This window comes from Zophobas morio, unplaced genomic scaffold (assembly GCF_036711695.1).
Source record: "Zophobas morio isolate AGI-343-1 ecotype UQ-CSIRO unplaced genomic scaffold, CSIRO_AGI_Zmor_V1 ptg000002l, whole genome shotgun sequence".
Lineage (NCBI taxonomy): Eukaryota > Metazoa > Arthropoda > Insecta > Coleoptera > Tenebrionidae > Zophobas > Zophobas morio.
Window position 1 is genome coordinate 27,327,668 of NW_026972107.1, and position 21,655 is coordinate 27,349,322.

General features: G+C 35.2%; 1 protein-coding gene across 1 annotated transcript in view; it reads right to left on the reverse strand.

Annotated features, from left to right (window-relative positions):
* Window positions 1–13,345: 13,345 nt before the first annotated feature.
* Window positions 13,346–21,655, reverse strand: part of LOC135132508 (proton-coupled amino acid transporter-like protein CG1139) — a 41,005-nt gene continuing 32,695 nt past the window's right edge. The window contains exons 6-8 of the mRNA XM_064060635.1: window positions 16,025–16,109; window positions 15,511–15,974; window positions 13,346–15,456 (exon numbers count right to left, since the gene is read on the reverse strand). Coding sequence (XP_063916705.1) covers window positions 15,045–15,456; window positions 15,511–15,974; window positions 16,025–16,109 — 961 coding nt within the window. The 3' untranslated portion in view covers window positions 13,346–15,044. The remainder of the gene's footprint in view (window positions 15,457–15,510; window positions 15,975–16,024; window positions 16,110–21,655) is intronic.

Below are 21,655 nucleotides of genomic sequence, written 5' to 3' on the forward strand. Positions count from 1 at the left end.
CATGTAGTCAATCTGAGGAATAAAGCTGAGCTTTTTGTTAATTAAGACACCTAGATATTTTCTTTTGTCTTGCCATTGGATGATTTGGCTGAACATCGAGACGTGCCCTACTGAGTCTAGACGAAGTTTCGTGATGAAGAGCGTAGAACTTTCATCGGGATTGACTCTGGTGAACATTGGTTTCTGACTGCCTTCAACGCAGCAACAGCCTCCTGTAAGTAGGATTTTGGGAATATCTGCGGCGAAGATCTAATACGGCAGGGGAGAGAGTGCTGATCCCTGGGGGACTCCGGCACTTTTTGGATGTTTTGCTTATAGAGTGTGACTTACGCGGGCACGAAACATGCGGCTATCCAGAAATGAGTCGATGAGTTGTACGTTGTACTATGGCAAAATGTAACCGGGTTTTTCTTTCCGGTGCTAGGGTAGTCGGTCGGAGACGGTAACTTCCACGACTTCGAAGAAAACACTAGTGATATGAAAATATTTATTTAATATACAGCATATACAACAATCAGCAACTCAAGCATATGGTCGATGTATAAACGGTGGACGGCAGTTGTGGGGCGGAACACCGCGGTTAATGATGAGCGGCGCTAGATTGGTTCGATAATCCACCGCTTGATGCCTGGGGGATGGTCGCTTGGAACGGGAATCCTCCGGTTAAGGTCTGGAGGGCGGAAAGGTATATATCCAGATTGATGCCTGGGGGATGGTCGGTCGGGGCAGGAATCCTCCGGTTGATGCCTGGAGGCGGAGCGGACTTCCCCCGGTTGATGCTTGAGGAATGTCGGGAAGCCCTCCGGTTAATGCCTGGAGGGGGGAAATGTATATCCCCCGGTTGATGTCTGGGGGACGGTCCCTCGGGACGATAATCCTTCGGTTAATGCCTGGAGAATGGAAACGGATATCCCTCGGTTGATGCCTGAGGGATGTCGGGAAGTCCTCCGGTTAATGCCTGGAGGGCGGAAAGGTAGAGAGAAGGGCAGAGCGTACTGGTTAATGCCGAAGCACACTCTATTTTTCTGCGGAAAACGGAGCGAATTTATATATCACGTCACGCGCCGTTAATCGTGACCAGCAGTACGAAGAGGGGCGACGGAACTGGTGCGCCGGCTGGAATGAATCACTCGCTCGTCGGCGGCCGGACGGGAGCGCATCGTTACAGACGCCTGCAAAATGGAGCTTGGAAACAAGTCCCTCATGCCAGACATTATCGAAAGTTTTGGCTACATCGAGAAACACTGCGCCTGTGAACTGCTTCCATTTAATTGACTTTGCTGCGATTTCTACGACCTGAAGATATTGAACGGAGGTGGAATGGTGGGGTCGAAGGCCGAACTGCTCGTCAAGAGCGATGCCTACTTCGTTCGCCAAGCCATTTCCGTATCACCCTTTTAGCGATCTTCCCCAGTGATAATAGAAGGCTGATGAGACGATGAATTTGGGGAAAAGATTGATTTTTTCCGTGTTTCGGAATGAAGATAACGTTGGTTTCTTTCCATCAACCTGGAAAGAAACGAAATTTGAACATAGAATTGATAACACTTACCAAGGCGATGATGGTCTCGTTGGAGAAGTTTGTGGTTGAAGGATCATGAATGTAGTTGAAGGAGCTTTAGGTTATGTAAGAAAAACTTTATTTTCTTTTTTGAATATAAACAACATGAAGACTTAAAATTATTATTCGTTCGTCATCATAGAGGCGGTGACTTTTCGACAGCAGTTCTGGTGATGCGACGCTACAGTACCCCCGTTACTGTAGCGTCTTTCTGTGGCGTTGAGTTTTTTCGAGAAGAAAGCAATGAGTTGTTGTTCGTTGTCTACGAGTTGTTGCAAAACAGCGCCAACAGCAGTATCGGAGGCGTCGGTTGCAATGCTCAACTTAGTGTGAGGTGCTGGATACGTTAAACGAGCCACATTCAGCAAAGAATATTTGCATTTGTCGAATGTTTCAACTACGTCTGGAGTACTGACAATTGGTAGGTCTCTACGAGTGCAACCATTTAGTAGACAGTTCAATGGAAATTGTAACTCAACAGCATTCGGGATCCAACGCCGGTAGTAGTTAATTGTTCCCAAAAATCTTTGTAGAGCCTTTGAAGTTTTCGGAAATTCTATGTCTTGTACAACTTTTTCTGCTAGAGGTTTGATGCCATCTTGGCAAACTTGAACACCTAAGAATTTAAGAATGTGTACGCCAAAAACGAACGTCTTAGCGTTAATGACTAGATCGTGTTGACTAAGTCCTCTTAACACCATCTCTAGATGCTGGAGATGTTCTCCAGGAGTCGAGGATGCTATCAGGATGTCGTCCAAGTAGGCATAAGTAAAATATAAACCGTGCAAGACTTGATCGATGAAGCGTTGAAAAGACTGTGCAGCATTCCTCAGGCCAAATAGTGTGTCGTGCCCAAATTGTTTTTAACCGCGGCTGAGCATTTGGAAATTAACAAAATTATTTATTTGGGTGTAGGCCCATTTCCTTGGAAATGGAAGAGCTAAACTGCATGTGGGGGAAGAGGTAAAAATTAAACGCTCCTAACATTTTAATACATATATTGAAAGGTAAATTATAAGCATATTAAAATGATAAATGAGTGAATATGTAAATGGGGAATGGCAAAAATAAAAACATAAGATAAAACTTACATACTTAAAAACATGCAAAATCATATCAAAAGCGCCAGGCAATTAAAATCTATGAACATAACCCACGAAACTAATTAAAATTAATCCTAACAATCATCTAATATTATTATACAATTTATTAAAAACTTGAAATTAACCTGGTAATTCCTTCATTATGTGCGATACCTTCTAAACAATATTAATATTGCGTGATAAATATAACTTCGAAAACTGTTAAATACGCATTCGAGTAATGCACTTAAGGATTTAATAAACTGCGATTGAGCATTTATCCGCTAACTGAGTACTATTAAAACAGCTAAAAGACAATTAAATCTAATAATTCAGTGGAATTCAAAGAAATTTTCCACTGGGAATAAAGAAAACGAGTAAAATTGACGAATTAAAACATGCAATTAAATCTAAGCTAACATGTGAAATTAAACCTGCAAAGAGAGAGATAAGTAAATTTTACTTTATTTAAGGGCCGGTTTATCAACGCTCAGTTAAAAGTGTCTGTTAAGTAACTGTCAGATAAGGGTAACTAGCAGTTAACGGAGGTGAAGTGTTTATCAATGCACGATGTTTCTTCCAGTTTCGTAGCTCGAAGTTTAGCTGTTACTCTCTTAGGTTGGTAACGCTCACCCCACTGGAAATGAGTTGTGATTGGTCAGTTCAAAACTACCCCGACCTTGAAAGTTCCATCAGATTCGATCCGCATTCGGTATTCAACGATTGTATATCGCGTTTCACGTGATCAATCATGAAAAAGAAAAATTTAGCATTAGAAAAAAAGTATTGGAAATTAAAAATGAAACAAATAGGTACACCTATAAATAAATATGTACAGAGAGATCGAAAAAGAAATTAGTCAAAGTTGGCCATGCACGAAAAGGCGTTTGTCTTATTTTAAAATAATTTTTTATTAATCGTCACGTTGACAAAAGTAATTTGCACTGTTATCAAACGAAATTAAAGCTTTTTTGTTATTAGAATCTTCAGAAATGGGATAAATTTTAGACAAAATTGGAAAACGGTGATTTTAATTCATTCTTATGTGTTTTAAAAGTAGGCGTCATAATTCTAATTTTAAACTGTCAATTTGACATTTAATAAACAAAATTAAATTACCCTACCACCGTGATTACGACAAACGGCTTGTCGTGCATGGCCTACTTCGATTAATTTCTTTTTTGATCTCGCGGAATTATTAGATAGGTTTTTAATTTTTGGTACCTACATTAGACCTGGCTCAGCTAATAATAAGTGTTTTTCTCATATTTTCTCTGTCAATTTGTTGCACAGCATAAGTCCTCATCAAAATATTGTTAAATTCATAACAGATTTATTTGGATTTGTTAGGTTATGTTGCCACTAACTGGTGGATAACATTTTAACTGACAGTTTGAACTGTCAGTTAATTTATCAGGCACTTTCACCACCAGTTTCGAGCTATCTACGCCGAGCGCGGACACTTGTTCACGAGCGGTTACGGGATAATCAAATAAAAGCAAAAATGAATAGTCACAGTCTTTACGTACAGCTAAACGCTGAGAAATCAGTACAATAAATGCGCCAAAGTACACTGAGATTATTAAATTAAAATGAAATGCGAGGTTTCCCAAAGTTATGGCAAAATAATCAGAAAACGGAATCATATTGAACGGCAATAAATTCAAAATAAAATTATGGATTGTAAGAAAATCAGATTAAAATGGTTTCGATTCGGAAACTTCCCAAAAATCCATCTAAAATGTCCGTGTCGCGAAGGTAGGGGTCAAATCGGGATACCGAGGAAACGTTGGATTAATTTTCATAAAAAACAAAATAAATTGGACTGTTCATTTTAGAGAAGGACATAACGTAGCATTGTGTTTTATTAACTGGCAATTCATTAACATTGCACTAATTTAATACTTGATTTAGGTTGCCATGTAACTTCACACAATCTGCCGATGACTTCACTCACTTTTGTGAATATTTTCAAATCGTCCGCATATAGTAAATAATAATCAACATTCAGGATGTGAGTTATATCATTGATAAACACGGAAAATAGAAGTGGCCCTAGTACCGACCCCTGTGACACTCCAGAAGTTGGAAATACATCCTTTGATGAGCATCCACTGCAATAAACAAACTGTTTTCTAGCACAAAGATAAGAGTGAAAAATCTAAAGTAGCGCTGGTGAGAATCCAATGACACCAAGTTTATACAACAAAATATTGTGACTTATTTTGTCAAAGGCCTTCGAAAAGTCCATGTAAATGACGCCCGTCTGACCACCTTCATCAATTGACTCACTTAGGAATTGAGTTAAAGACACTACATTTGTCACCGTAGACCTGCCATGCATAAATCCATGTTGGTTTTCAGAAATATTACTTTTTAAGTGAAAATAAATGTTATTAAAAATCACCATTTCAAAGATTTTAGCGAAGTTATTTATTAAAGCAATTGGTCGATAGTTTTCGATAGCATTACGATCACCCATTTTCAATATCGGAACAATTTTAGAAATCTTCCACAACTTCGGAGTTAACCACTTATTAAGATTTTATTGAACAAGATAAACAGCGGCTTTACCAATGTGGGAGAACAGTCTTTTAAGAAAATAGATGGAATTCTGTCTGGACCAGCGGTATGTTTACGTTTCAATTTTTCCAAAGCTGCACTGATTTCGTTTTCAGTTATATTAGGAATGTGTAACACTCCACTACAAGTATCTGGTCCATCAGCACTGAAATTTGAAGGTGGATTGAAAACCGATTGAAAATACGTTGCAAAAGCATCAGCAATATTTTTTGGACCTGATATTAGAGATTTATCATATGTCATTGTGGACGGGATGTTACTACTGCCTTTTTTCAAATTCATATACCTCCAAAATTCCTTAGGATTATCAACCACATCTCTTTCAAACTTTGCATTAAAAATTTTGTATTCACCCGATATTTTAATTTTAAGCTGTTTACGCAACTCCTTGAAAACCTGCCAATCATTTTGATTGTTGTATTTTCGGCATTTTCTATAAATTCGATACTTTTTACGAACCATTTTTATTATTTCTGGCGTAAACCAAGGAGGGAATGTATATTTCCGCCTTGTGTACTTCGGCACGTACTTGTTTAGTACAGAGTATAAGATATTATAAAATATATCACAAGCTGTATTTACAACTGAGCACATTTCTAAAGATTTCCAATTTACTTCCATGAGAGCCTCGTATAAAGAATTTACATCAGCTTTGTGGAAATTATAACTAGAGCTTGCCGAATTAGGAAGGTTTCTATTTGCAGTCTTCTGAAATTTTATTGTTGCCATCAGAGACGGATGATGCGGGTCTTCATCAACAAGAACATCGGAAGCTTTAGTTACTACAGGATCTATATTTGAAAGAACTAAATCAAGTATTCTGTTATAGACATTAGGTACAAAGTTAAACTGTTTTAGATTTAAAAAATTACTAAGATTTTTCAAATGACTAACTTTCTGTGAAATATACTGTAAGGATCCAATTCGAATTTTTAAATTTCAAACGAATTCCGCGCGCACAAGAAACGGTTGGTAAGAAGAAGAAGAGGTTGGCAACAAACGACACCAAGAAAGAGACATGCGCGAAAATGTTAGGGTGGTTTTGTCTCGTGTAAAATCACCCACTTCCTTTTTGACCGCTTCGAGAAACACACCACTTCCTTACGAGCGCTTGGAGCAACAGGTCGTATTTTTAATTGTGAATTATTCTGTGCCTTTTGCTGTTGTTTTTTTGCTTTTCCAGTGTTGATCCGTTCCACTGGAAAACCTAGCAGCCCCCGTTGAGCCATTGGGTGTTCCTGATTTCTCATCGTTCTTACGACGAGGTTTTAGTGTTCCTTTTGGCGGTAAGCCGTGTCGAAATCTTCGCATCTTTGGAGAGGTATGTTTTGAACACGTTTTCGACTGGGTCCTGTTTCGCGGCGAGTTTCAAGTCCCGACGGTGCTCCTGACCTCGTGACTCAGCGACGCGTGCGCTTTTTTCCACTAATCTCGTTTTTTTTTTATCTTTAGTTTAAAATCCGTCGTAGTAGGGCCTTACAGGAAGTGATTTTTTAGTTCGGGCCATGCTTTATTTAGCTATATTTGTGAAATCTGTATTTTGGATGGCGGCAAACGAATTGTTATTTTCACCGTTCTTTGTTCAGGCAGCAGCCATTTTGAAACGTCCATTTTGTTTCTTTTTAACCGAGCACATGTTTTAATGTTGAATCTGTTGAACAAATTAACAAACATTGTGGGTCATGGGGGGACGTGCCTTTTATTCCTTTTATTTAGCCCAGTGTTTATATGTACAACGCCACAGGATTCATCGCATTTTTGCATCGCATATTTTCGACGCCTATTATTTGGAATGACGAATCCGTCCAACGCCATTTTGGACCTGCAGATTGTCTGCCATGTTTTTGTTTATGTGTTTTGTTTGGGGAAATGTATGTGTAATAATGGCCCACAATGTAGCTGAATAATTTCACGTTTTGAATTTTAACCAATAACTTGACTGGACACGAATTATTGCTAATCTCATATAAATCTGTTAACTCTGCAATGTCTCACCTCATGCAATTTTTCTTTATCTCACAATTTCAACCTCAGTAATTTTCCTTGTTGTATAATTTGAATTGAACGTAAATTTCCATGCTCTGCAGTTTGACCTAACATGATATTTTATTTGCACAAGTTTATTTCACACCAGATCTTTGTTTTATAAATCTTTGCTAGGTTTGGATCATGTAAATGTTTTGTTGATGAATGTTTCTCTCATATAAATTATTTGATGTCCAACTTTAATCTCAATTAAGAATTATTTGTTGTTGAATTTTCGTAAGAGTGTGTGGCGAATTTAAATGTTGTGTATTGCTCTTTGTTGAAACTTTAACACTTGTTCGGTTGTCATTTAATATTAGAGTCATAGAGTTGGAACATTTAAATAGAATTGAAGGTAAATAACACATAACTCGTAGTGTACGTGGGGCGCGCGACTCCTTCTCAAACTGACGGGATTAATCGCGTCACCTGCACAAGTCCGCGGGTGTTGTATAGCTTCAGGGGGCGATCGCGGGTTTTTAACGCTGTCGGCTTCTGTCCATAGCCGGGACCCAACTACGGATCTGCGATCGTAACCGCCTCGTTTCGCAGGGCACGTTCGTAAAGGAGATGTGCGTGTGAGCAGGCTTTGGTGTAGATAGAATCACCGTCGTGGGGGAGAACAGTGACAATCAGGAGTCCCAACCTCTACTTGCGCTACAACGCCCCCTCTGGGTATTTTGCTGTGCTCGTAAATGAAATTGATATATTTTGTTCGATCGCCACACTCTCATAATGATTCGGGTTCTGCCATCCAATTTACATATGTGTAGGCCTTGTGTTTGTTCGGTTTTCATATGTGTATGTCTGTCAATTCGCGAGTGGTTTTCGTTCATATATCTTAAGGTGTTTGACATGTAATATGTCGGTGAATAAAACCCCAGGGGGTTTTGGGGAATGAAGACCGATGACACCTTGGCCCTGCGGACTCGCCAGAAGGGCAAATCGAGCGTCTGTCGTTCTTCGTTTCTTTTTCCCCCTTAGGAAGGCTTTTGACCAACCTAATTTTGTCTATTATTTCTGGCGCTCTCGACCGTGTATGCACTTGTATGAAAGAACTTCTTCCCGCCATTTTTCAAAAACAAAAAAAAAAACACACAACGTAGGTTCTCATTTGTTAGACGATCACAGCCAAGGCCAAACTTTGAATTTTTGAATTTTTCGCGGGCCTTTCAAACTGTTTCAAGGTCAATTTTTAAGGCGGGAAGTTTGGGTTATCACAATACTCAGGAAGATTATTCTGTACAAAGTCAGGAAGATTAAAGTCACCCACAATGACAATATCTGCACCTACAATAAAATCTAGTGAACCAAAAGCTTCAAAAAATATCTGATACAATTTAACAGGTTGTGCAGGTGGAACATACAATAGAAAAATGTAAAAGAAATACGAATCATTACAAACTTTCCCGCAAATAATATCCATTTGAGTAAGAGAACTAAACAAAGTGTTATCAAGGTTGATTTTTTCAAAGGCAATATCAGACTTAAATGCAAGCAGAACACTCCCACCTCTAGATGTATCCGTGGCTAAAAAAATTCTATCTTTTCTCACCACATTGTAGTCAGAACTAAATAATTCACAATTACTAACATTTTCATTTAGCCAGGTTTCAGTGAGCCTAATAATATCAAAATTTATCGTGTACACACTATTGAAAAATGAAACAGTTTTGCTATTTAAACCGCGCGTGTTTTGATAATACAATACTAATTATCGATCTGAAAAAGTCTCAGCAGTTGAATTGAGTAGTCATTGTTTAAATAGCAAATCGTTTTTAAATTTTACAACTGCACGCTGATATATTGGACAGTTTACATCCCATGCAGCATGTTCTGGATTTATATTGGTTTCACCACTTTCAATAGCAGTTATACAGTTAATTGCTCACCTTTACACTCAGACAACGCATGCACCTGATCACCAACCGATGCACACCTGGGACAGGACTTAATAGCTTTACAGTATTGAACTGTGGTGAAAACCGTTACATTTGTAACAACGTAAAATTTCGATTGCATCAAAAACACTGCAGTGATCATAACCGACAAAGAGGCCTCCTAAGTTCATAACGGTGTCATACGATTTTCGATCCAGTTGGACGATTGCCTGGTATATTTTAGGGTTCTTCTTTGTATGCCAAAACTTGATGATAGAACATTCTGATCGAAGATTTATATCAGTCGTATTGCTCCTGATTGCATGATCAATGTCCCAAGCAGCAGACTGTCGTCTAGTGCACGTCAATTTTTGGTCATAACTCGTCGGCGACATCATTCGCCCAAAAAATCACGTGAAAATTACGAGATTTTTATCACTTACTTCTGACGTCAATTAATGACGTCAAAAGGCCGTCCTTCGTCATTTTTTATAGATTATATAATCAATTAGATGTGGGTCGTCGTATTCTTTAAAAAGTGGCCTTCATAATGCTTAATTATATTTAGAGCAAAAGATACAACGGCTTAATTAGAAATACACCAAAGACAAGTTTTTTCATTCTAATAATTTCTAATAAAATAATTATTTCTGAAAACTTGTTTACTCTGCAAGTGTTATTTTGTAAGTACCTGCTTGGCAAATTATAAATAGAACATCTGGGGTTGAGCGAAAAGACCCAACGACACAAACAAAGCCATAAAAATTCTTTGTCCATTGTCCCTAAAACGGGCCAAGGTTTTGAAGAATTCCTTCGTCGAATTTTGATTTTATAAAGACGTTTATAAAGTGATGACGGGTACCAAAAAAATTCGAGAGTGATTAATATTCAGTTTTATTAAATTTATTCTTATCCGTATTTACTACACAATACATCAGATGTTTGGGGTGTGCATTCGGACTTTCCCTTTTTTCGGTATTTATGTTTATTGCACTTCACAGAGAAGCATTCCAATATTTCCAGTTGGTTCTCAACCACCGAAACTTTGTCGTGTATCTGTTACTCACTTCATTTTTAACGCAGTGTGGGTTGTACTTATTTATACTAGGTAAGTTAATATCTAATAAAGTAATCATTTTAATTTTTACGTGTTTCTGTTATTTTTGATAACTGTACGTAGATAACAAAAGCAGTTTTTTCAGATAAGCTGGAAAGACCACCATTAATCAGTTAATTACTGAAGATACTCTCACTGATTATGAAGAAATTACGGTGATTGTTTTTGAAAATGAGGCGCTATAAAATATTGCAAAGGTATGTTATACGACACGGCCTAAATTTAGTAGCTAAATTTTCGCTTTAAATAACTCCTTCTAACAAACATGCACTCCAACAAAGCTAATTATTATCTGCTGGTAATTAAGCCTGCTATCATACCTGCCGGATTAGAAATCAATGCAAGACCAAACAGAAAACAATTTCAAATTATAAAAGAAACTCAAAAAACTTTATTACATGCAGCAAAGGTAGGTGTTTAGAATACAACAGTCAAAATATTCTGTTTTTCTGGCACGTGTAACATGACCCTACAGAAATCCATGCCCACATGTTGACAAATGTTTCGCTTTGTTGACATGTTTGAAGATTACATCGTATGTTTTGAGACCTGCATACTTTTAAGTTGCCATTTGGCAAGACTGAAGAAAGATTTTGTCGTTTGAGAAAATAACTGCAACACTCTTCAACCTACACGAGTTGTAAAACAAACCCAATCTCTATACTGTATGGTTTTCAAGTCCTCGTTCCCTAATGCGTCGTCGGGCAGTTCTTGCTGATGATCTGCAGCTTCAATTGCAGTTGTAAATGGCATGTCTTCCACAACTTGAACGACCGCATGATTTTCACCAACCGTGGTAATGCGACGGCGACGTGGCGATACTTACCTGAATGGGGATCAAGTTGCTCGCCTTTTCTCCACTTTTTTATACGATAACTAACACTAGTCCACGATAAGCCCAAAAGTGTAGCCACATCCCGTCTTGGAAAAGGGATATTATTTTACCTTCATTAAAATAACTAATCGATGGCAGGTTCGGAGCTAAATTAAATCTGACAATACTTACGTCAGTCATCATGATAATTCATCATGACAATAAAGCACCGACTACAGTGAATTTTTGTGAATTCGCGTGAATTGTGTGGACGAAATTCACTGTTCGCGACTGTACCTCTTGGACAGACCATAATCTTTATACTAGTCGGCCATGATTCTGAATATACCTTCAGGTACAGTTTTTTTGATTTTTCTGGAAGTAACTGTTCTTCCATGCTTAGTGCCGCCTCTTTTATTTCAGGAGGGGTACATGACGGTTCACTTTCCAACATTTTTCACAGAAAAAAATATTTAAAACTGGAAATATGGAGGAAATTGAAACAAAAGTTTTGGACTGTCAAAAAATAACAAAATTCCAAAGCTTACTAAAATGACGTGAGTACACGTTTTTATTGATGCACATCAGAAAAAACATTTTGAAAATTTGCAAACCTCAAATGGGCTACTAGTGAAAAAATAGTATATTAACCACGTTTGTGAAGCCAATTCTAGACCTCGCGCTTTATAGTCCTCGACGCTGCGCGTCTCGGGTTCTGATTTGCGCTCGGTCTAGAATGACTGCATTCACAACCTTGGTTAATAATATACTATTTTCTGTGACACAATGATAAATTCTTCCTTCCTTTTCAACATTTTTAACAGTATTTTTACAAATTATCATTATTACCTAACTTCACAATTCACAGTTTAAGAGAACAAGTTGCTTTTATTGCGCATGCCCAATTATACCAAACTGCCCATCCCGTGCTAATTTTGGCTACAAATTGCACGTATTCTGAATGATTAAAACCTGGTTCCCGTAACGCTTACTTTGTGTTGAAATGCTTTGTACAAATTATATCATTGTGAATATCGCTTTAAAGGTCTGGTCCTTTGAACAGGTTTGCTTGGATCATAGTCCTAAGTTAGCCTTTTTTTGTGTTCTTTTCCTATTTTCAGTCATGTTTTTGTACGACAGGCGATAAATTTGTATGGTACCCCATCTTTCGCAGACTTTGTAGAGCTGATTTAAAATAATATACTTACTATTAGTAAGTCTTCTATGTTACCCATCGAGGCTATCACATTTATTATAGGTGTTGAAACTTGATTTTGCGATATTTGTTTCATGTTAACCTCGATAAAGTAAAAACGAGTGGCGTAAATAACAACTCCACAGCCCTCGCGCCGCGGGGGTTAAATTCCAAGGGGGAGCTGTCCGAACAGCGGGAAAAAAATGTATTCTCAGAACATACTTAACTTCGACTATTTATTTTTATACTTCGAAAAAATACGGTTATTTGCATGTTCAAACATCAGTGACAGCATGCATTTCTGTTGAAAGAAAATGAAATTGATTGATTTTGTCTCCTTAACAGAAAGAAGAGGGCTAATTATAATTAATTAAGCACAACATTTTTTTAACAAGATGTCTGTCGTTAACACTCAGAAATTTAAGGAACGGGGAAATCGTAAGATGACATCGTCATTTTTTGAAGGAGCATAAACGGACAAATTTTGATTAACGGTTTACCATAAAATGTTTTCGATAATCTTATTTTAAATTTCACAGCGTTCAGTCTTCCAATTTAAAAGTTAAAATGTAAAATGTTGTTATACACTTCTGATTTTTTCCCAAAAATCTGGATACCTAGGGTAAAAACTCAACATGAGTTCACAAATCCCATATGCATAAGTATGTATGTTATCTTATAAAATTTAAAAGATATTTATTCAGCAAAATTATAAAATGACGTCATCACTTTGGTGGGGCTTTTTTTTCTACAAAATATTTAAATAATATTGTAAATTTTGGAGATGATTAGGCAAATTTTGGTTAGTTTTACCATCTACAGGATATTCCTAAAACACATACAAAAAAAAGACGACAATGGGTCCAGTAGTTTCGGCAATTATCTGTCTAATATATATCGTCACAAACAGACAGACAGCTAGACGACAGGCAGACAAATGACAGAAAGACGGAAAAACGAGAATTAGTTTTTCGTACTCGAGGAGTCATGAATAATCGAGCAAAACATAAAAGCAGCTATTCGTTGCATGGGCCCTATTACGATACTTTGTAAGCTTAACCTTGAGAAGTAAAAATAAATATAAACCATTTCCGTTAAATTATTTTATTGTTAAAATATAGTGGTACAATATTTTTTTATCTACCTTGTTCGCGAAACCTTTAGCTTTTCTTGACTAATTTTTTAATTCGGCTAGCGCCTGGTATCACTTCGCACACTAGCTACATAAATAACTATTGCAGAATCGTAAAATTCATTAAACAAAAAATAAAAAGATTGCTGGGTATGTAATATCTACATTGAGTGCGAGATACGACAATTGAACCTGAGTTTCAAAATCATTTTTATGTAATCTCATTGTTAACATTACCTTTCATGATGGCGTTGATAACAATAATATTAGAGGACCTTTCTTGTAAAAGTGTTGCAGAACTTTACGATAGCTTGAAAGTGCCGTGTTGATAAAAAAACATACATATTATCACAGAACAATGAAGTTCATTTGTTACTTTTTAATTGTACTTCCTAGAAACAAGTCTTTTAAAATATTTACAATGCTAGTCGCATAAGATTATTGTTATTGAACTCGGTTTTGGGTACCTGTATTATGAATTCATAACATCTAGTAATTATACAGTATATAATCGCGGCCAGAAAATCTTGGACGTCATTTTTCTGTCACGTTGACGTTTGCAGTTTGGAAGATTATCAATTTTCCTATCACATTGCATCCAGTGTTAGTATGTATGTAATATGAAGAGACGCTCCCTTCTGTCATATATACATAGTTCCATGGTTTCAATACTTAAAGGTGTTTTAAACTTTGGGAAATAACATTGACGTCCAAGATTTTCTGGTCGCGACTGTAGTTTTCTTTAGTGGCGTTTAAGCTAAATAGTTATAGGTGAGAACTATTTACAGAAAAAACATCAAAGAAAAAAATAATATAACATTTAAAGCTGACCAAATGTGGGTAATAATAATAATATACATATATTTGGAATGTACAGTATGCCAAAGAACTATCATCTTGTTAGAGACGTGTTGTTTTTTTTTTTTGGCAAATAATATCACAACACATTTATTAAAAACAGTAGTGCAATAGAAAGTGTAAATTAAATCCAGCAATTTTGACAAGACGGGGCGATTTTTTTTGACATACCTGTTCACACATGATTCAATTTTATACTTCTATGACTAGATCAGTTTCATAAGCAGATCGGAGAAGACAAGTGTAAAGTTAAGCAATTCATAATGTATACGATTATGGTTTGAAACCAGTTTTTTCTTATCAAACTCACATATTACTCGGTTATTGAGTAGTTTTTTCTTTTGGCAATTTTTGACAACTCAGATTATACAAATACGATAGTTAAACATGTTTTCCACTTTGTTTAACTTGTTTGATCACACGTATCCACAAAACCGGTTACTCTTAATTTTACAACACAAGAACCGCTGCATTTTTGTTAAAATATATGAATAACAGAATTTGACACTGAGTGTCCTCGTGAATTTCATAAATCATAGGATAAATTTAAAGCATGCATCGTTAAACACCAATTGTGTAATTTGAAAATCTACAGTAATACTAAATACGTGTTGAAGGGAGTGTCTAAAGAAACATTTCTGTAAAATGTGGTACCTATGTGAAAGTAATTTTTAATTGTCACCTTTTTTGAAAAAAATTTGAATAATCACTTAAGGGATTAAGGTTTCGATCATTTTTTACAAAATACATAACTTATTGTTAAAAGTAGTGATATATAATTAAATTTCAGTATTATTTCAATCATTAATTAATCCATCAATTGCATAGTAACTGCCTGAAAACAAGGCAAACCACGCCAATATAGAAACCAGAATGTTCTTCCATAACCTCCACTTCATAACTCCAAAATCTCCAGTATCTCCTAAATTCAAAATAGTATCAATAACAACCGGAATAAAAAGTCCAAGTGTGGAGAAAAATATTGATCCTACTAGAGATATAATGGCATCAAGTTTTGGAACAGCAGCACCGATAGCAACAATAAAAATCACTAATATTATCCTTAAAATAATCTGACCAATATTATGGAACTTTTCTGGAATTTTAGAAGATATTTTCCTCCAAGTTATATCACATGGTACGTAGAATTGCAACATGAACGTGAAGAAAACAGCAACGGCAATGCACATCTTTGCAATTTGGGCAGGTCTGTAACAATTATGGTTAATTTAAAATCAAACTAAGTGAAAACAACCAACTTACATTTCTTCATCTGGTAAATTGGCAATTACGTTGGCCTCTAGGGCATCCCCAAATCTAAGGTAACCGAAGAGACCGATGACAGTGTAAAGAGTCACAACAGCACTCATGGCAATATTAAGAACGCCAGGGCAACCCAGGAACTGTTGTTTAACCATCGAATTTTCAATGGGTAACATGGTCCCAATGCCTTCCATAGCAAAAAGTACAGTACTGAAGAATAAAGGAATTAAAGAAACGTCGTTGAAAAGTTTTCTGTCCTCAATGTCGATATCACCAATTCCAGCAAACATATAGTACAGGGTGATACCAAAAGCTATGATCATAGTTGTATTTGCGATTATGGAGAACGGAACTAAGTGTTTTAGTTCTCGAACTTGGCAGCAGATAGCTAGAGGGACTAAAAGCATTAGCATATAATACTGTATGGCCCAGTCTTTCACAGATGGGTGATAATAATTAACCAGCTAAAAAAGTGTAAATAGTGAAAAATTAAAAGAATCATGATAAAATTTACGTCTTGGATGTTTTCACAGATGAACACAACGTAGACTGCACAGCCAGCGTAGTAGGTTAAGAGTAAAGCTACATCCACAAATATTCTAAAAATAATAATAAATACATGATAAAATTAAAAAAAATCAATTCATCGGTTAAAATTAGTTTTAAGATTTTAAGACCACCTACTGAAATTATAGTTTTCTGGCTACTATTAGAAAATATAATACCATCAAAAAATATAAAATATCACATGCTTTTGTTAATCCTCAAATTAAATTAACATGGTATTTGAAATACTTTAATAATACACAATGTAAAATATCATCGTGTCGTTCTTTTTTAAAAATTAGATTACAATAAGATTAAAAACGCCTGAATTATGAAATTTTTTCATTAATAAATCCATTTTTATCTAATACATTACACTATAACCTCAGGTAGCTTTGAAAAAATGACACCAAACCAACTGTCAAACATTTTGTAGATTTAGAAGTTATTTCCTATCTGTGTGGTTAAAAATGAGCACAGGAAAGGGTATTGATGAAAAAAATCGTTCAATTATTATTAGATTTTGGGAAATTAAATTCGAAAATTTCAGATTTGTTAGAATGATCACAATGTAGTATGTTATGCCAGATAAAAAAACTCGTACACTTGAACTTTTTATGATTACTTGCAACTGGTCGAACTTTTGTAAAAAATATTCCAAAAAGCAAATCATTAATGTATTCATTAATAGAAAATATAACTTTATTCTAGAACATGTGGAATCAGAAAAAAGTAAAAAAAGTTGTAACACTAAACATTAGCGTAAATTTACAAATATTCAAGTGTCCGGGTTTTTTTTGTCAGGCAGTGTATATATATAGTCTTTTCCAAAAAATTTCGGGCCAGATGAACAAATCAGGTTCTCAAAGATGAATGAAAAGCAATGGGAATAAGACTTCATGTCAATGTCATTTGCCCGAAATTTTTTGGAATCTGATTCTGCCAAATTTAAAACCACGGGTGGAATATTGTACACGGGTGAAAAAAATTGCTGTTAGTCATTTCTAGCGATCTGGAATCCCTAATAAATAAACAGTCATACACTAATACCGCATAGAAAATATCAAATCGAGTAATAATTTGGAATAGTTTATTTTCTATTGTATTTTTTGTAGTTATAAAAGCACTTGAGGATGCACAAATATGAAGGATTTATGGATCAGAAACATGATTTACAAATCATAGCAGTTTCAGTACAAACACAAAAGTTATTATTTTTGAAGTATAAAAACCAGCGGTGGTAGAAAAATTGTTTAAAGGGTTGTAAAACAAACATAAAATATTTATTAAGGGGTTACTATTACAAATTTTGAAAATGGCCCCTATTTTGTTGAATACAAATTTGAGTGCGTCGTCCTAATGACGCTGTGATAGATTTTAAGAACATGATGACTGACTTGTCGAATGCTTAAATATTTAATCGTTCCGTGGAACGACATTTTGGCCAGGATTTTGTCCTAAATCAAATTTATTTTGTTGCACTGTGCGGAATTCACATAATTTTCGATGTACAGTTGTGCCTCCCCAGAAGTGCACGATAATTTTCTCTATTGTAAATGTATCTTCAAATCATGGACGCTCGAATAATAAAATTTGTCAAATTTGAGAATTTGTTTATTCAAAAATGCTACGCCACTGGTAATGGCCAGACTTACATTAATTTAAAAATTAAAAAAATTCCATGACAACGAAAAATCGTGAACTTTTGGGAGGCCGCCGGCCGCAACTGTATTTGCACACATATGTTTCTGCGCACAATTCTTTTATATACCGGGTGTCTGGAAAATGGTGGATTAACTCTTCAATATGTTATATACGGGGGTTTCGGGGGCCCAAAAAAATAATAAAAAAATTCTTCATGATGTAGATTACGAAAAAAACGTAATTTTATAAAAGTACAATTGGCAACACTGCACACACCTAATGCGTGAATACCTCCAACTTACTTTTTGATTTCTTAGTAACGATGGTGACTGAAATCCACTGTCGCTTTATATCAGGCAAACATTGTTGTCAAATGGAATTTTATCAAATTATCACAAAAACAACACAGCCATATCTTTGTGTATTCTAACTGAAATGGTAACTAAACATGTCATGGGCGAGAAAAATATTAACTAAAAGTTTTATTACTAGTTATTGTGATAATGAATGCGTTGTTTAGTTGTTAAACGTAGCAAAAGAACCAATTTTAAAATCATTATAACTCCACCAAAATGTGAGAACGATTTTTTTATTATTTTTCCCAGACTCACCATTTGATGTTAAGGTGATGTTATCGGTTTAGTTTTCAGTGAATTTACAGTAGATTTTGTTTCACAAATATTAGACAACTAGTTGGAATCTGAACCCAATTTTTTTTTTTTACAATATCTTTGATATGCTATTAGTGTCCGGAACTTATAAAATTGGAGAAAAAATGACCTGTTTTGCTCTAATAAAATCGCAAATATGCTCAAAATCACGCTAATATTAGGTCCGACTGTGCCGACTATAGTTATAAAATTCACATTAAAGTAAGTCATGGACATTCTTTGAAGTGTTTACTATGATATTTCAAAAAGAAAAAAAAATGCCCGATTTGTAAAACTTCATAATTTTGATTTAAAACTGATCATGTTTGAAGCTTTATTTTATTCGTTCCATTTGCTGTCTTTTACTGCGGTCTCTCTCGGATCGGGGTATAACACCCACCGAACGTTCTTGGACCGATGGGATAATTTATTACTTCCGACATCTTTTCGGTGACAAATTTAATCTTTGCATAAATTTACTTCAGTGTAGTTAGTGAACTCGTTGTGACCATTGAAATATATAAAGAGTAAATTTTGAAATGGGACGAAAGTCGAAGATTCCACTTTCAAAGCCACGAAAAAGTCGAAAAAACTTTTATCAGAATTATTATGTCAAAAACCTACTAAAACTACAGACAAAAAATGCAGTTTAATCATCATTTGATTAGTTTTACTATTATTATGCTTTTATTTCTTAATTTCTGTACATATAAATATTATTGTTTTTTAGACCCGCCGCTGTTTTTATACACTTACATAAAGTGTAAGTCAATGTTACTAATAGAAATTTTATTATTGTTACTTTATATAATCACCAATCCTATTGTTTCTCGGCTTTTTGTCAAAGATCAAAGTGTATTACCTGAAAGAATTTTATTTTGTTGAATAAAAGATTACCATAAACCTTATAATTAGCCGGATAACCATTCAGTATACACAGGTAGTTTCTATACCTCTTTAGTTTGAACTTAGCCGATACCAACCAGCTAGGGAACAGTTATAATTGAAATATGTAGGTAAACCAAATAATTGAAGTACTTAGTTTTAAGTAAAACAATTGGGTATATTTATAAATACGCATAAATAAAAACGAAACAAATTTATTGGTCTCTAGTTTATTTTATAATTTGCGTTACATCATGACATATAGGTACGTACTGATGCAGAAATTGGTGATTTTCTCGTTGCATTTTAGTATAGGGACACACTCTGTACAACCATTTGGACACTTAAAATGGATTTTGTTTTACTTGCCACAAATCTTTTTAAGTGTTGCGCAAGTGATTGTTTTGTGTCTGTCCGAAAAATAAATGCATTTATAATTTTTCGGCTGAGTGCTTTTTTGTTGTAAATCAATCAGTTTCCCTATTAGATTATAATTCCTTGGACTTACTATTTGTTGTCGTAATTTTTCGAAGTTCATTTTTGTACACATTCAGATTTTTATTTCTTATTAATTTCTTGTGGTCATTTTTATAAATTCGTATATGAAAATTGAACTGTTGACGAACGAAAATCGAACAATAATACACGACAAGCCGGTGCCGAACTGTTACCAGAGATTATGGGTGTCATAAATTACACCCCAGCTTTCCTGAGTTTCAACCAGCTCACCACTACTTCTCGTCTTTATTTTTCTACACGCAAACTTCTTGTGAAGACAATAACACGGCAAAATTAAAAATCCGATAGTTTTCTTTTAGCAAACATCCCCTTAAGAGCGCAGCGGAGAGTTAATCCGCCATTTTCCAGACACCCGGTATAACGTCCAACAGCAGCGCGATTCTTTTCTCGCACCTCACCATAAACTAGATACATTTCCGCATATTCTTGGTCCGCAAAAGTAACAGGCATTCTTCAGGTAAATCTATGACACGACGCCACTGCGTAAAGTTCAGTGCCAGTTATGACAATTAACGAAAATTGTTTTGCGATGTCCCTTGATTCTTAAGTTTCAAAAGGTATATTAAAAACAAAATTCAGAACTGGTCCGTTTTAGACTACTTTATCTTTGCTAAATAGGAACGTACAAAATAGTATATTATTAACCATGGTTGTGAAGACAATCATTCTAGACCAAAGGCAAATTATAAACCGAGACGTGCAGCGTCATGGCAGCGTCGAGGGCTCTAAAGTGCGAGGTCTAGAATTAGCTTTATAAACGTGGTTAATATGCTATATTGTGAGCCTTCAATTTTTTGATGCAAAATGATTTTGTTTTGAATTGTCATCTGTAGAGAGCGGATTTTATGAAATGTGCATATCTGTTATTTTTTGCATATAAGTGTTTATATTTAATATGTGCACGAATCATGCTAATTAAAAATGAATACAGCTATAAAAAAATTGCATATTTGCATATATTTGCCTTCTGCTGCATATTTCACTTAACGGGTGCATATTTTGCATTTTTATCAATTTTTGTGCTAATTTGAAAAAAAAATTGTCGTTCTATCTAATTTCATGAATCATATTGCAAATATTGTCCTGAGCTTCAAATAACTAGTAAAGGTTTGGGTTTTATGGTAGTTTGGAGAAACCACCGGGTGTTAAGCCATTTTTCCAGGTAAATCCGGGCTCTAATTACTTTTAGAAATACCGTTGATTCCCAATATTTTTGTTCGTTATTATTGTTATTCGTGTATTAATGGTATGTTTTATGGTGTTCGAAGGGACGTTACCCTAATATTTTTCATTGTGAGTTTCCATTGAAAGCATTTAAAGCGATACAGGTGTGTCAATATGTCGACGATAACTCTAATTAATTTATGGATTAAACCTTTTCCTGAACTTATTCTTCATGAAGGAACTCTGTTTTGTCGCGCCTGCTCTAAACCGTTAAGGATTTTTATGCACCTGTGGACGTAGTACGCACTTTTTCTACTTACAAAAGCATATTTTAGAATCACCGGTAAAACTTTTATATTTATTTTTTAGTATAACAATATTATCTTTAAAAATGTGATTTATGTGTTAATGAGAATTAATTAAACACTTTGCAATGTGATTTATGTATTTTTTGTAATCAAACGTATGCCCGGGAAACCTGTTTTTGGAATTTGTAAATAAATTTAGTTCGGTTATTAAAGATTTTTTTTAATTTTTGGAGCATATGCAACTGCATATCTCTGCATATATTAAGGAAGTTACTGCATATTTGCATAAATTTGATGCATATCATATGATCATATTTCCCAAAATTTTGCTGCATATTTTCCGCTCTCTAGTCATCTGTATCTTCAAGACAAAGAAAATCGTCTACACTAAACTTGTCGCTGAATTAAATTTATCTACCAACTAGCATG